Genomic DNA, 14,701 nt, shown 5'->3' on the forward strand with positions numbered 1-14,701 from the left:
TTAGATCCTTAATACTAACATTATAATTAATCCCATTTTTATAACGTCTGCATATAAATATTAAATTTTTACATCAATTTGTAATAATATGAATAACTATACATTTATTTGTCAATTAAAACTTACAGTAAAATACTTATTTGTACAGTTTAGAATATCTTTATATGATCCCCAGGTAGCAATTAATGTCTAAAAGACATCATAAAGACATCTTTAAAATTTCTGGCATCTTAAAGACATCTTTATCATGTCTTTTAGACATTAATGCTACCTGGGATCATTATGAATATTAACATTTCTAATAGCATAATTTATACAAAAAACTTGCGTATACATGAATGTACATACACGTATATACAGATTAGTCAGAAAAACAATAAATACATATATACTTGTATTGTATATATTTAACTAGATTTGGAATGTCCAAAATCGGGAAACTTTGGTTTTCCTTGTACTTCTATGTCCATGCTTTCGCTCTCCCATTCGAACGAAGAAAATGTTTGTACGTTTGCTTGTATGGAGCTCAGATTACTTTGCGCTTGATTTACGATTTGCGGGCTGAAGCTCGTGCTGGAAATCTGAGGCTCCTCGGTTTGCATCGTCGAATCTGAGTTGGGTGAATTCGGAGGTGTTTTACGCAGTCTCTTGTAGTCTGAGAATCTGTTCAACGATACCTGGTCTACGCATACAGCTTGAGTGGTGTGCCGCGTTTTGTACAATATCGGACAGCCTTGATCGCCCTTCATGCTTAAACTGTACAAATTGGCGAGTCGACGCAGCTTCTCTCGCTCGGGTTGTCGCATAGGATGGAGCTTCAGCTCGCTCTGAGTTGGATCTTGCAGGAATCGCGAGACCTTCTCGTTGGCCGATGTTATGATGGAGTAACCGGGCTTGTTGTCGACGTGACGTCGCCCGGCACGGATCTCTCTACCGCTCAAGCCCTCGCGAATGCGTTGTATTCTTTGTTTGTAGTTCTTCTTGGCCTCCGCAACCAAGTGTTCGCCGTGTAATATCATTTGGAAGGTCGAATCCGACGTGGCTTTGTCGTCGCTGGTACTTTCCCCGTCGTCCCGCCAACTCGACTCTCCAATCCAATCCGACTGTTCGTCGTCTCCTGCAAGAATTAAACTTTGTAATATGTTACGTGATACCTTGTATATTCGGTACTGTGCCTTTGAATGCTCCAGACATACCTTCTCTATCCTCATCATTTGTAATAAGACCCGCCTCTGAATCGCTGGACGAAATGCTGGAACTAGATATACGAGAACAATCTACGGTATCCTCGCCTTGCATCTTATCCCGATTTTTCGGTTTTGCATTTTTGGTTGGTTTAGGCACTCTCATCTCGCAATCTATCGAACGTTCTCTACACGATCTCTTACGTTTTCCACACCTGTAACGCACAAAATTACGCTATTACCTACTCATTGTTTCTTATATAGAAGAAATCAATGATTAAATTCTATTTCCTTACCATATAGCGCCGTATCTATTTTTACAATCGCGAAAGATGCGTTTCTTTCCGCCGAACGTTGAAGTCGACATAATTGCCACTGCTTGAGAAGTGGACGCATTAGAGTCGGAATCGATCGCCATTCTCTTGAACTTCCTCTTGCGTCTGGTGTTCGCTCTTGGCACAAAATTTTCATTCACCGAATCGCTCTCGATGTTACTGACGTTATTTAAGTTTGGGAAATGCGCGAAACGTTTAGTCTGATTAGTATCGTCGCTGTCGGACTGATACTTCGAAACGTTGGCAGTTTTCGGAATGCGAATTTCGCAAATGGAAGATGAGCTGTCGTCCGAATGTTTGTTCATAGTTAGAGCCGCTGCAAAGACATACATTAAATTATTTAACACGCTCGGATAAACGGCATCGCACTTTAATTCTCGAACAGGATCACGTTACTTTAATTCTCCAAGATTACACGCAATTAATATATGACTTCTGTTATGTCATGTAGCAATTGGTTTCTACAAAGATAATCTTGACCGGGTGCTTCGGACAGGTAAACTGTAATTAACCATTGCAATTTATAGGTGCAATTAGCAAAAAAAATGCTAAATGCTTGAGATATCCTCTGTCTACTTTTACTTTAATCCGACGTTTCATTTGAACGTTTCAGATTTCTGACGTCGCATCGAATTGTTATTCTCCCTTACACTTACGAATATTCCCCGTGGAGCGGGCTCTCCTCCTGATGCCCCATCTGCGCCTGAGATTCGCACTATTGCTGCTCTCTTCCAGTGCCAAAGTCAAATCGTGCACAAGAGCCTCCATTTTTACTCTTAAATCCGCCGGTACAGCTTTCAGAACACGCTCCATTTGAAGGATGCGTTTTTTGCTGCAAAACCATCAGGCGAACTTTAATCGGCCGATCCCATCAATTTGATAATCGCGCGCAATTAAACACGAGTAATCGAAGACACGAGTACGGTGTATACGAATTTACATGGCGACTGCGGTTCGCTCTACCATACTCGCGACATCGTCTCTCAATGAGCGACATTTAACAATGAAATTGTCAAAATTACAGACTCTACGATCCACGTTTAACGCTCGAACGCGCGACACGCGTACATCTCTCAATTACGGCGATTAATTCGCGAGGTCGAGTCGCGGCCCGTACACGGAAAATACGCACAAGGTATGCTTATTCAGTATTATTCACACATCTGGACGGGGGTTATCGTTCCTACGGCGCGGATCTGTGCCGGACGAGCGACGCGATTAATTCGCGATCCATTCTTCGGGGATTAGGAAGGACGGGCCGGATCTCGTTGGCGTCGCTCGTGCGGGCAACGGGAACGCGCGGATGATGCGGCGCCGAAAAGCGGTGTCTCCATCATCGGATATACACGTATATCCGCGATACGTCAATCGCCGAGGAGGGGGTCAAAACAAATCGCGATTGCGTCGGGGGCGTCGGGGCCTTTTAACTCTCCCGTCGCGTCGTCGGCCGTGTGTGATGAACAATATACGTAACATCCTGCTTCGCTCTCTCTCACCTCTTACAAGTAATGTCCATGAGTCTCTCGCCTCAAAACTGTCTCATTGTCAAACGCGGTCCGCCCTGTCCGACCGACAATGAAATGTTAAAGGGAGAGGACGCCGATGATCAATTATACGAGGGCTCTGTCGGGTCGCCGAACTATTTTCCACTGTAACGTATTGTTGTATGCCCGCACGTCGCAGAAAGGTAAACGAACGGTACGTATACACACGCTCGTTCGGGATCGTGCGTGCGATTGTGCGACGCGTCGGTCGCTTCATGAGAACTCGACCTCGATCGGAGCGAACTATTGAAACTATCCGTCTCGTGCTAGAGAAACGTCTAAAATATAGAATAACTAGAAGAGTACCGTGAGAAAGGTTGAATTTAAAAACAATAATGCTGAAACGAACAAAGGCAAAGAGCAAAAGTGACGAGAGAGAGGAAGGATGAGAGTCCTCGATGACTTTTATAGATTCGCTTGGACCAAATTCGGATTAATTTAATCGGCAATTAATTTGCCAAGTATCATCCCCGTAGTTCGTTAACATGGATAGAACCATCAATTTTTTATCGTTTAATATATTTGAAAGAAAAAGAGACTAGATCAGATTAGATTAGGGCAGATGACAGAAGAGAGAGAAAATCGACTTCGATCGGAGCAAACTATTCGTCGTGATAGAAATTTTGAAACAGAATAAATAGAAGAGTATCGTGAGAAAAGTTGAATTTAAAAACAATGCTGAAACAAAGAGAGGCAATTAAAGAGCAAAATGGCAAGTGAGAGGAGGGACGAGAGTCTTCGGATCGATGTCTAGATTTATTTTAACCAATTTAATTCGGATTAATCGGCAATTAATGCCAAGTAATATTTGTAGTTTATTAACATGGATAGAATTATCAATTTTTTGTTGTTTAATACATTTGAAAGAAAGAGAGATTAGATTAGGGATGACGAATTGTATAAGCTAGAATTCCGAATAATCGAGAATAAGTTAAAACTAGAAAAAGAATGAAAGTAAGTTGAACCAAGATTAAAGGTAATTTAAGCTATACATTGGTAGAAATGGATAATAATTAACCTTGCGAGTTAAATTAATGCGGATTAATTTTAATTTCGGCTTAACTTATTTTTTTATCTTTTTCCAATTCGCAAAACTAGAAAATAGATTAAAGTTAAACTGCATTGGTACAAATGGACATTATAATCGCCGATTAAGTTAATCGGAGTTTGTGGTCTCTCCACTTTTTCGCAGCATCTGTATTTTGCAAAACTATACATTGTTCGCGACAATGTATAGTTTTGTATATTCTATTTGATTTATATAAGCGCACACAAACCCAGGTAGCAATTAATGTCTAAAAGACATATCATAAAGACATCTTTAAGATTTCTGGCATCTTAAAGACATCTTTATGATGTCTTTTAGACATTAATGCTACCTGGGAATGTTCAAAAGTGTTCAAATATTAATTTTTTTTAGATGATCGAGACCAAATTCCATGACGATTAGATGCGTTCCAAAAGTCATGGAAAAAAGAATCGCGAAATGAGCGCGCATGCGCGAGCGGCGTAAAATCCGGCGGTTAGAACGCGGCATGAGCCATCGCTGACACGGCCATCAACGCATCAACGGCCATTTCCGGTACTCTGTCGCGCAGGACAGACGCTCCGCGAGTGTTTCCGAGGTTCGGCACCGACCTTTCGCACGGAATCCTCGTGTCAGCCGCGAGCGTAGTGGCGACGGCCCCGGCGGTTTTGGTCGCGCGAGCAGCGTGCACGGCGTGATGCGCGTTCGCTCACGGACGTGCCCGACGTAGCGCCGTTGTGTAAATAGCGCGTAGTGGTCGTCTGCGCACGCCCGGTGCGCATCCGCGGCCAGATGAGCGCGCGATCGCGTCGCGGTAGGTAGACGCGAGGGGGGGAAGGGTGCGAGCTGCGAGGGGAAACTGAAACTGTGAACTGCGGTAGGCACGCGGGTGAGAAAGAGAGAGGGGCGGAGGAACGAAAACGCGAGAGGAGCAGGAGAGCGAGACGGCAGACGGGCCGAATAGCTGTGCTCGCGATAATCGCCCATCTATTTGACGGTAATCACCGAGTGGAGGTACGAAGCGATAACGTTACTTTCTGCCTGGCGTCGATCGGCACAGACGGCAGCGTTGCTCGGAGTATCGGAGGCCGCGCGATTCCGTGATGGACGGCGCGAACGTGAATGGCGGGAACGCCGCGGTACCGCGGGAGGATTCTAACCTCGAAATTGGCAGCGGCAGCGGCAGCGGCAGCGGCAGCGGCGGCGGCGGCGGCAGTGCTAGTGGTGGTACGGGTACGTCGATCGTGCCGATGGTGGAGACGCAGAACTCGAGCGACAAGGCGCAAGTGATGGCGGGTGGTAACGCGGACGCGCAGGAGGTTAACGGCGAGCTGAGAGGCACGCCGAAGAAGCACGGCACGTCGCTTCCCCGCAGGAGGCTGAGAAAGTTCAAGGCCAACTCTACGGGCACGATGGAGATCGACACGGCGGAGGCGCCTGGGACGAGGGGACGCAAGCGCAAGCTCTCGGAGTACGAAGACGCCAGCTCCGAGGGCTCCGAGGAGTTCAACGGCTTCGACTCCCAAGGACTCGAACTTCAACCGGGTAGTCACGTTCTAAACAAACTCATTGGTAGGTCGTGACACTTTTTATTGTCAACGGCAAGACTGATTATATGTCCTAAAAGCATTTTGATTTTTTATGTATTTTTCTTGAAACTGTTGAATAAGTTAAGAGAAACAGATTGGGAGATTGGGGTTCTCGGTGAATAATTTCTCTAAAAATTTCTTCGTTTACTTTTGGTATTTTAAGGAAGATATGATTGAATAATAATTGAGATGTAATATAAGGTATTGCTATTTTTTTTTTATAAGATATAGACAGCATTTGTTTTACTCATTGGAGTAGTTCAGTAGTCTAAAGGTGAGATTTCATGAGCAGTGAAATGCAGCAGCAGCGAGCAGCAGTTTAGTTATTTCGGGCTTCGGTACTGGCAGTGTATACTGTGTATAGGTCAGAACTTCGAGGAGCAAAAATTTGCACCCGGAAGTGAGTCAAACTAGGTTAGTAATTTCTAGAAAATTATTAAACTGCTGCTCGCTGCTGCTGCATTTCACTGCTCATGAAAACCTACCTTTACTGTGATAATTATATTGTTCAATTTATTAAATAATTAAAATAATTTTAATTTCTATTAGGAGCTTAGATAATTATGAATTTAACGTTCTTTATTACAGCCGAAGCGGAAATAGCAGAAGCACAACTAACAAAACGTATAAAATATTCAACGAGGGCTTACGATGCTCGAGAAAAGATAGATGACAATCACGACTTTGATGACATGAGAACGTACGTTTACGAAACGGATAGTTTTGAACATTTGGATATGACAAAAATTAAAAAAGAAAAGGAGTCCGATAAGTCGGAAACAGATTCTATTGATGTACCAAATAGCATAGATTCCGAAGTTGAACCAAACAAAATTGATATAACTTCCAATAGATCGGCAAATTCGTCATCGGCGGCAAGTAGTCCCTCTGCAACGTCGCAAAGATCAAAGAGTAGCCTCGTTTCTGGTGGTGCCAGTCCAGGGGGGAAGCAGAAAACTCCTGTTGACATGTCAAATCCTTTATACAAAGAGCCATTTAAATACGGATGGAAACGAGAATTAGTGTTTAGGGCTAGTCATGACTCTTCCTTCAAAAAAATGGCTGATATATATTACTACACACCAAAGGGGAAAAAGGTCAGGAGTTTTAGAGAAGTTGCAGAATCTCGTAAGTATGCGGAAAAAAGTAATTAAATCATATAGATATAGATATATATAAATGTATATATATACATATGAGTGTGTGTGTGTATGTGAACTTTTTTTACAGTTAATTCAGAGCAGTTGTCTATGGAAAATTTCACATTCTTTAAAGAACCTATTGGGCTTAATGATCCAGAAAAAGAGGTTATTCGAGATGCTAAAAGATCACGAGTACGTTTTCAGCTCTTATATTTTTAAGTTTTACTGTGTTACAAAACATTACCATATAAATATATTTATACATTAATATATTATACATATAATATATTAATATATTAATATATTTAATATATTATTTTTTTTTATTATTTTTTTATTTTTTTTTTATTATTAATATATTTATACATTATTTTATATTAATACATTATAATGTATTAATTCAATTGTCTTTCAAGTCTTAAGCTCATAAGTTTTTTTAAAAAATGATGATTGGATATTTGTTGGACATTGCAGGGATCTATGGGTGGATCTGCAAAGAAATATAATAAAAAAGCTGTATCAATAAAGAAGACAGTACAGGAACCTATAACAAAGAAATCAGAACCTGCGACGAGAAAATCGTTAAATGAACCTAGCACATCAAGAAAGCAGCCGGCACAAGAACCTCCTACTGCTGCACCTGCACCTCCACCTGCTGAAACTTCAAAATTTGTTCCTGCGCCTGTGTCAGCACCTACAAAGACAGCTAAAACGGCAAAAGCACCTCCAGCATATAAAAGAACAACAACAAAGAAAACTCCTCAAATAAGTATGTTCTTATATTGGAGGCTTATGTTTATATGTATTGTGTTATCTTTTATTCTCTATTTTATTACACAGCCCCAATAACTTAATACATAATTTGGGGATATATTTGTTTAAATTTTTGTACTGTTTCTTTTTGTCTTACAATTTTTAGTAAATATAATTGTTTAAAAGAATATCTTTCCTGTTATTTTTTATTACAAAATCGTCATTCTCATGAATATTCTGAAATTTGCATAGCAGAAATGAAATCAACTGAGGAAAGCGAGATGCTTCCACCTCAGCGGAGTACAGCAAATACGAGAAGAAGTCAACAACCAGTTGAGAAGGTTATACCAGTCAAAACCAAAAGATTGTTAACGTGAGTATTTATTTAATTTCACTTTTATTATATAGGAGTTTAGTGCATTACATTCGATATTACTGATTTAAGGGAAATAAAATCTGTAAAAAGATGAAAGGACAATATTGAATCATCCATGAAATAAAACAAAAATTTTAGGCATTTAGCATATATAATAGATTCTTTAATTTAAAACAAGAAAGAAAATTTCAATATAATTTACATATAAAAGAAAGATATAATAAATCTGTTTGAACTAACACATTAAGAAATAGAAACTTATTATTATATACAATTATATATGCATAATGTTCAACACAAAACAATCAATTTTATTAGTATAATTTAATTAAAAACACAATCTTATTATGATTAGCATCTTATAAATTATGCTATGTTGTTGTGTTTTATTGAGAAGATAAAGATATTTTAAAATTATTATATTTTATAAACTTAGGTAATTTCTTTTTACTGTATCAAAATTTTACATTTTGCCTTGCACAATTATAAAATTCAACAATATCAATTAAACTTTTTTTACATAAAGCGCAAAATTTGTGCATATCTATAGATTTTATTGCATACACAAATATACACAATTTAAAAATTCGTGGATAATTGTATGTGACATAATTTAAAAACACATGCAATACATAATATGTATGTACAAAAGTTGCTGACTTTGGATGAGAGAGTTCTATTGTGTCTATAATTTTCATAACTATTTTTTCCTTTGATCCTATTTCATACATCCTTAATGGGACTCTTGTGTTTTTTTTTTCCTGAATTCCTTTCCCCATCAACGCACATCTTACAGGCCCAAAGTTCAAGAACCATGCAGCATAAGATGTTCGACAAGTATGGGATTAATACCAAGTTTACAATGTCGAGTTTGTCTCTGTTTGTATCATCCTGAATGTGTCGACGGTATGGAATCTACAGGCAATGATGAATATGTTTGCAAGGTAGGTTTTACTGTGCGGTACAGTTCGAGAAATTTCAATCATTTTAATCTTTTGACTGCTCCTGGCGTATATAGGGTTTCTTTTTTTTTTGCGGAGATAATTTTAACAATACACAACCTTAGCAAAATGACTTCGCAAAACCTTGATCTAGAAATTTAACTGACTTTATACAAACATAAAGACCTAACATAAAAAACTTAATGCGCAAAAGTACTCTGTACATAACTGCTATAACTTGGCCGTACATGAGTATTTTGCTTCTAACTTGTTTGCAGTCAAAGGATTAATTATATGTCGAGTTTGAATTGTAAGTTTAAAGTGTAAAAATTTACTAGTGAATTAAGAACTAAAAGTAAATGCATATATTTATCCATTTAGATGTTCATTTTCCACTATTTGTTTCTATAGAACATTGGAAAGTTTACATAAAAGATATGATTAATTAAAGAATTGTCTTTTATATATGTAAAATGTAAAATATAAAATTGATTATATACATACATTTGAATAATTTTAATATTAAAATGATTAGAATTTTTATAGTTCTTATATAAGAATAAATCTGTTGTAGAATTGTCAGCCGGATACTAAAGAATCTCACATGCCAAACAATCCATCTTTAACACCACCTCCATTGATTCCAATTAGTATGTTAGGTGCACAAAATGCGAAATCAAAACATCCAACTAATTCATCACCTCCAAAATTGCAAAGAATTCCAAAGTCCGAGGGTGCGGAAGCGCAAACAAGAAATTCTTCCAAAACTACTAAAATACCATCTTCAGTATCAAATTCACCTTCAACTGTAGACAAAAAGGAAAGTACTTGGTTTCCTCAGACAGAAAATGAATTTCTACAAAGTCACGATGGTACTATGCCGAAACCAGCTCAAAATATTGCTGTAATGGGTGGCAAAAGATATATTGTAGTACCAAAAAATAACGCAATGGCAGTTCAACCAGCTATAACAGTAAAGCCAGACAAAATTGGCGATAAACCGCCAATGCTTCAAGACAGTCCACTTACCGATATTTCGAATGCTACGGATAATTCTGTGGCAAACTTATGTGCACCTCCACCCTTAAATACTGATTTACCTGAAAAAATAGATGTTACACCGGATAAAGAAATTTTAAAAGATGTGATTTATCAGACGGATTTAGGATCTTCTGTTACTACTGAAATGACTGAAACATTTATGTATGATAATAAAGATAAGGATAGTAAAAATACTAAAAGAGATCCTGTTGAAGATAATCCTGTTGAAAATATATTGAAGATAATTGAAAATATATCAGAAAACGAATCTTTTACTGCCAACATAGATAATGTCTCAGAAAAAGAAAAAGCAGATACAAGTTGTAAATCACCTGAAAGTAAATCTGCATGTATACCAGTACATACAGCAAGTATTACAAGTACTCTTGAATCAAGTGTGGAAACTGAAACAATTAAAATAGATCAGCAACAACCGTTACCAAGTAAAATGGGTACAGTAAAAAAAATCAAAACCAGCAAGTAAGTGTATATATGCTTGAGACACATAGGCATTCTTGTTTTATTTCTTATTTAGAATTTTTTATTAATAATTTAAGTTACGGCAACTCTTTTGAGGTTTTGGCAGTTGCTTTGTCTACATATTGTATTTACAAAGTTTAATATATAAAAACGATACTCTTTCTGTAATAATCCACGCTTATCTAATCGTATAGAAAACATTATTCTTTTATTTATTATATATTGTAAAAGCTTGACTATACATTTTATATATTGTAAACATCTTAGGTTGTACATTAGAGTCTTTATACTCTATATGACGACACATATGACAAGACATTTTAATACCAACTTTATATTGCATAAAATGTGATATAAAATTGTAAATGCAATATACATATTGATGCTTGTTATATTTGGAAATATAAAAATCCAACATTAAAAATGAATTTGATTTTATCTTATGACCGAAGCACACTGCCTGAGCTTCTTAGAAATGCGGCCAAATTATGACAAATGTAAGAAATAAATAAGAGGTGCACCCGTTGGTTGTCACGGTATTTTATGTAATTGTAGTATCAAGGTAAATTAATTTTTACAAGCATTAGTTTTACTCGATGTTAAAATGCACATTTATGCATAGAAATCAATGTTTACATTCATGCTGCAATTACAAAGTTACTGATAAGTGCTTCAATGGAAAAAATCTAATTCATTTTTACTTTTTATATTTGCAGATATAAAGACATGTGTGCGAGCTGAAACAAAAACTCTTAGTGCGTTTTCCTATAAATTCTCACAATCCTTTTCCTTCAATCCTATGTCCTTTTTATTTTTATATTTATTTCTTTGTTTTGAATCTTTATTACTTTCTTGATAGGAACATATAAATTTTCGACCAGAGATTATTTTTATCAGAGGCTTTTCATACCGAAAATCATAGTACGTAACAAATAATTTTTAACTATTGCGTCTTTAAAAGCCTCTTTAAAAAATAAACTCTTGTCTTTATTTGACAAATTTTAACAGATAATTTGCTTTTTTGACATGCGATACGATATTGTTTTCACAGATATAATTGATGTCTTCTTAAAATGCATGTTTCCTTCAATTTTTTCAGGAGGAAGCAAAATCAACAGGAATTAGAGCAACAGCAAAATTTCATGAATTCAGTTTGCGCCGGTTATCATGCCCTTCTACGTATTTTCCAATATCTTAAAGTCCAAGAGTTATTGCGAGCCGCGCGAGTTTGTAAAATGTGGCGTGATCTCGCTGCACATCCATCTTTATGGAAGACTGTACGAATGAAGAACAGTCAAGTAACTGACTGGGATGGTCTGGCGGATACGCTGCAGAGACGTGGCACGCAGCATTTGGATCTCAGGAAAATGCTAGTCGCTGGCGAGTCCGACAACATCTGGAGGAAATTCCTGACTGTTATACCACGAGTGACCAGTCTCGTGAAGCTTGAACTGTGCAGATGTCCCGTTATGGTTGTGGAAGAAGTTATTAAAAGTTGTCCGCAGTTGGAGGTATTCAGTGCAATGTCGATCAAGTGCGACTCCCTCACATTAGAGTCGATCGGGAACTTGAGTCGATGTCAAGAACTCAGACTCAAAGCAATAACTGGAATGTCATTACAACAAGACCTAACGCCTTTACAGGATTTGAAGCACCTGACGCAATTGGTAAGAATCCATGTCTCTCCAACATTATTTTTATTATGATATTTGTATTTTATTTAATTATTTAATATTAGAAAATTGCATTATATATTATTTCTCTTTTATATACAGAGTTTAACATCAGTTAAAGAACTTGGAAAGAAAAAAATTGACGTTATACAATCGTTGACAAATTTGGAGACGTTAGAATTGGGCGAATGCTCCGATTTTCCTGACAAGTTTGGAACCACCGTTTTAATCAACTTAAATAAATTGGAACGTCTTAGACTTGAGAAAGGTCAAGGATCTTGTTGTACATTTGATATCCTCGAAGGCGTATCGAGGTTGGAGAACCTGAGTCAGATGGAATTGGTCAATTTTGATGTGAAGAATGGCTTTGACAAATGTCTTGCTAATTGCAAAAACATCAAAAGGTTATTGATCATACCGACTTATATATCGCAATCGGCAACATCCAATAATATGGTGCTCGGAGGTGTCACCGAATTATCAGACAATTTGACACATTTCATATGGGGCGTTACGCTCGAGTTACTCAGGGTTACAGAATTGTTTGTTGATCAGTGCAACCTCATGAGTAAACAAGTTACTGGGGATTCTATACCAGTTTTAAAACCTGTCCCCTGCTTAAGATTAATCGAGGATGTTGAAGTTGAGAGCGAAAACCAAATAGGTACATATCCAACTAGTTTCAATATCAATCAGCTGATTAGCGTTATTATTTTCACGAATAATTTTGACGATTAAATATATTGTGAAACGTTATTTAATAATTTTACAGGTAACGACAATCAACAGCCTCATCAAACGAGTCCGCAAGTGGACATTTTACCGTTGCCACAATTGCAGAAGCTTCTTTTGACCGCGTTGCCCAAGACACGAGTAAAGATCTTAAAAATTCCTTTCCACGCCACGTGGCGGCAGAGCATTTCCGATACCACTACGCAGTAGAAACGAACGAAATGATACTGGTACGAAGTCGGATGAGGCAAACAAGATTTAAACGTTTGCAAGAGTTGGAGATTTTTGTAAATTTGACTCTAGACAAGTATCCGTGTGCTCCTATATCTGCTATTTTTCGGATGGAGAATAACTTATATATTTATGTATTATGAGTTTTATAATCTTCAACGATTAACCCTTGGCAACGTATCGGTACACACTACGGTATATTTAGTATTTTTGTGATAAATACGTGGGACCATGTATCATGCACCATCTTTGCCACAGGCAAAATGATACGATAAGCTGGTACCCTTGTATGGGTTAATTTAATCAAATGAAAAAATTCTGACTTTTATATATAAATTATCATATATCACGATTTTACTTTCTTGAAAGTAAAAGTGTTATAGATTCGTAATATTGGAATTGCTGTGATGTGTACCTGCGTTGAAAGTAATCGAACATGATTAGATACAAATTTGAATATTTTGAATTCTTATGGTAAGAGATTTAATGTTTATAAAATTTATACATATAATTGTAACTCTATTAATATGAAGAAAAGCGGAAAGAATCATTTTATTCAATGCTCCAACGCTGGAAGCACCGGTCTTCTTTTACGATACCTACAAGATGATATCTAGTAAAATAATTACATTTTATAATTTTACTTTACATAAAATCAAGTATATACTGGAGTAACAGAAAGTATGGTCGCGCAATCTATACGGCTCTATCTAGAGATTAGACTGTATAAAATAATGCTATATATATTATAATATGTGACTGTATCTCTATCTTTTAATGAATTTAATGTTTAGGATACGAGTTTTCCGCTGCAAAGAAACTACGATAAAATTTGGGGTAGCGTAGAATGTGTAATATACTTATTTCATTGCACAATACATAATCAAATATAATGTTACAGAAACATTCATTGATATATACTGAGTACAAAATGTGTATAACTAATATAAGTTTTCAATAATGACTTCTATACTCTTAATGAGACGCAACTTATTTCCTTGTTTTGTTAACCCTGGCATTATCTTCTCTAAGAACTAAATGTATTAGAAGAAGCGGGAAGAAGAGATTTATATTTTATATGACAAGGAAACAGCGTTAAAAATACGCAAAATTTAAGTTTTAAGTAATATAAATTGGACATATTAAAATTATATTGTAAGCAATACTACCGTAATTTATTTCGCAGATAAAACCCTACACGCATATATTCATAATGCGCACATTCATAAGCTTTCTCATTTCAGTATTTTTTCTTAGATTCTAAGATGAACCCATTTCAATTCTAAAAATAACGTACAAAAAATATGCATTTTGTTGTATCATATATATATATTTGTTTATGTCTTGAATATCTTGTAAATTTTTTGCTTTGCAGCGCGAAAATTCAGTTATTCGAATATGTTTCATCGTATTATGTGACGTGTTGTATTTACAATTTATCCATGTTCACAGTTAACAAAAAGATAGTTGTTACATTAATGATTTGTAAACTTTGGATGATTATGAAAATTTAAGAAAAATTTGTTCTTTCTCTTATATATATATTAATATATATATTAAAATATGTATGTATGTAACTATATGAATACTATATACCTACATACATGTATACATAATATATACACATTTAAATATATATATATATAGGTATAT

General features: G+C 36.6%; 2 protein-coding genes across 6 annotated transcripts; one reads left to right on the top strand and one right to left on the bottom strand.

The window, feature by feature from the left end:
- Window positions 1-87: 87 nt before the first annotated feature.
- LOC112468847 (G patch domain-containing protein 2-like) lies at window positions 88-4,749 on the bottom strand. Of its 3 annotated transcripts, none has more exons than XM_025038215.1 (5): window positions 4,702-4,749; window positions 2,176-2,351; window positions 1,481-1,835; window positions 1,197-1,399; window positions 88-1,117 (listed from the first exon to the last, which is right to left on the bottom strand). In XM_025038215.1, exons 2-5 carry the CDS (start codon window positions 2,330-2,332, stop codon window positions 408-410), a joined length of 1,425 nt encoding a protein of 474 aa, XP_024893983.1. In that variant the 5' UTR covers window positions 2,333-2,351; window positions 4,702-4,749; the 3' UTR covers window positions 88-407. The 3 variants fall into 3 exon arrangements, with proteins under 3 accessions (XP_024893983.1, XP_024893981.1, XP_024893982.1); XM_025038213.1 differs by lacking the exon at window positions 4,702-4,749 and adding an exon at window positions 3,016-3,227; XM_025038214.1 differs by lacking the exon at window positions 4,702-4,749 and adding an exon at window positions 2,681-2,953.
- A 430-nt stretch (window positions 4,750-5,179) lies between these two features.
- Window positions 5,180-14,027, top strand: LOC112468846. Of its 3 annotated transcripts, XM_025038211.1 has the most exons (11): window positions 5,180-5,662; window positions 6,268-6,379; window positions 6,533-6,807; window positions 6,910-7,013; window positions 7,296-7,590; window positions 7,827-7,947; window positions 8,747-8,894; window positions 9,466-10,412; window positions 11,512-12,079; window positions 12,188-12,749; window positions 12,858-14,027. In XM_025038211.1, exons 1-11 carry the CDS (start codon window positions 5,194-5,196, stop codon window positions 13,025-13,027), a joined length of 3,771 nt encoding a protein of 1,256 aa, XP_024893979.1. In that variant the 5' UTR covers window positions 5,180-5,193; the 3' UTR covers window positions 13,028-14,027. The 3 variants fall into 3 exon arrangements, with proteins under 3 accessions (XP_024893979.1, XP_024893977.1, XP_024893978.1); XM_025038209.1 differs by having other exon boundaries at window positions 6,268-6,807; XM_025038210.1 differs by having other exon boundaries at window positions 6,268-6,807; window positions 7,830-7,947.
- The last annotated feature ends 674 nt before the right edge of the window (window positions 14,028-14,701 follow it).

This window comes from Temnothorax curvispinosus, unplaced genomic scaffold (genome assembly GCF_003070985.1).
Source record: "Temnothorax curvispinosus isolate PA1 unplaced genomic scaffold, ASM307098v1 QBEX01002158.1, whole genome shotgun sequence".
Lineage (NCBI taxonomy): Eukaryota > Metazoa > Arthropoda > Insecta > Hymenoptera > Formicidae > Temnothorax > Temnothorax curvispinosus.

Coding starts and splice junctions, on each gene's coding strand:
- LOC112468846 (XM_025038209.1), top strand. CDS start 5,194: ATGGACGGCGCGAACGTGAATGGCGGGAACGCCGCGGTACCGCGGGAG. Junction 7,948..8,746: donor AAAACCAAAAGATTGTTAAC/GTGAGTATTTAT, acceptor CACATCTTACAG/GCCCAAAGTTCAAGAACCAT. Junction 12,080..12,187: donor TGAAGCACCTGACGCAATTG/GTAAGAATCCAT, acceptor TTTTATATACAG/AGTTTAACATCAGTTAAAGA.
- LOC112468847 (XM_025038213.1), bottom strand. CDS start 3,035: ATGGACATTACTTGTAAGAG. Junction 2,352..3,015: donor ATGGACATTACTTGTAAGAG/GTGAGAGAGAGC, acceptor ATGGTTTTGCAG/CAAAAAACGCATCCTTCAAA. Junction 1,118..1,196: donor AAATGATGAGGATAGAGAAG/GTATGTCTGGAG, acceptor TAATTCTTGCAG/GAGACGACGAACAGTCGGAT.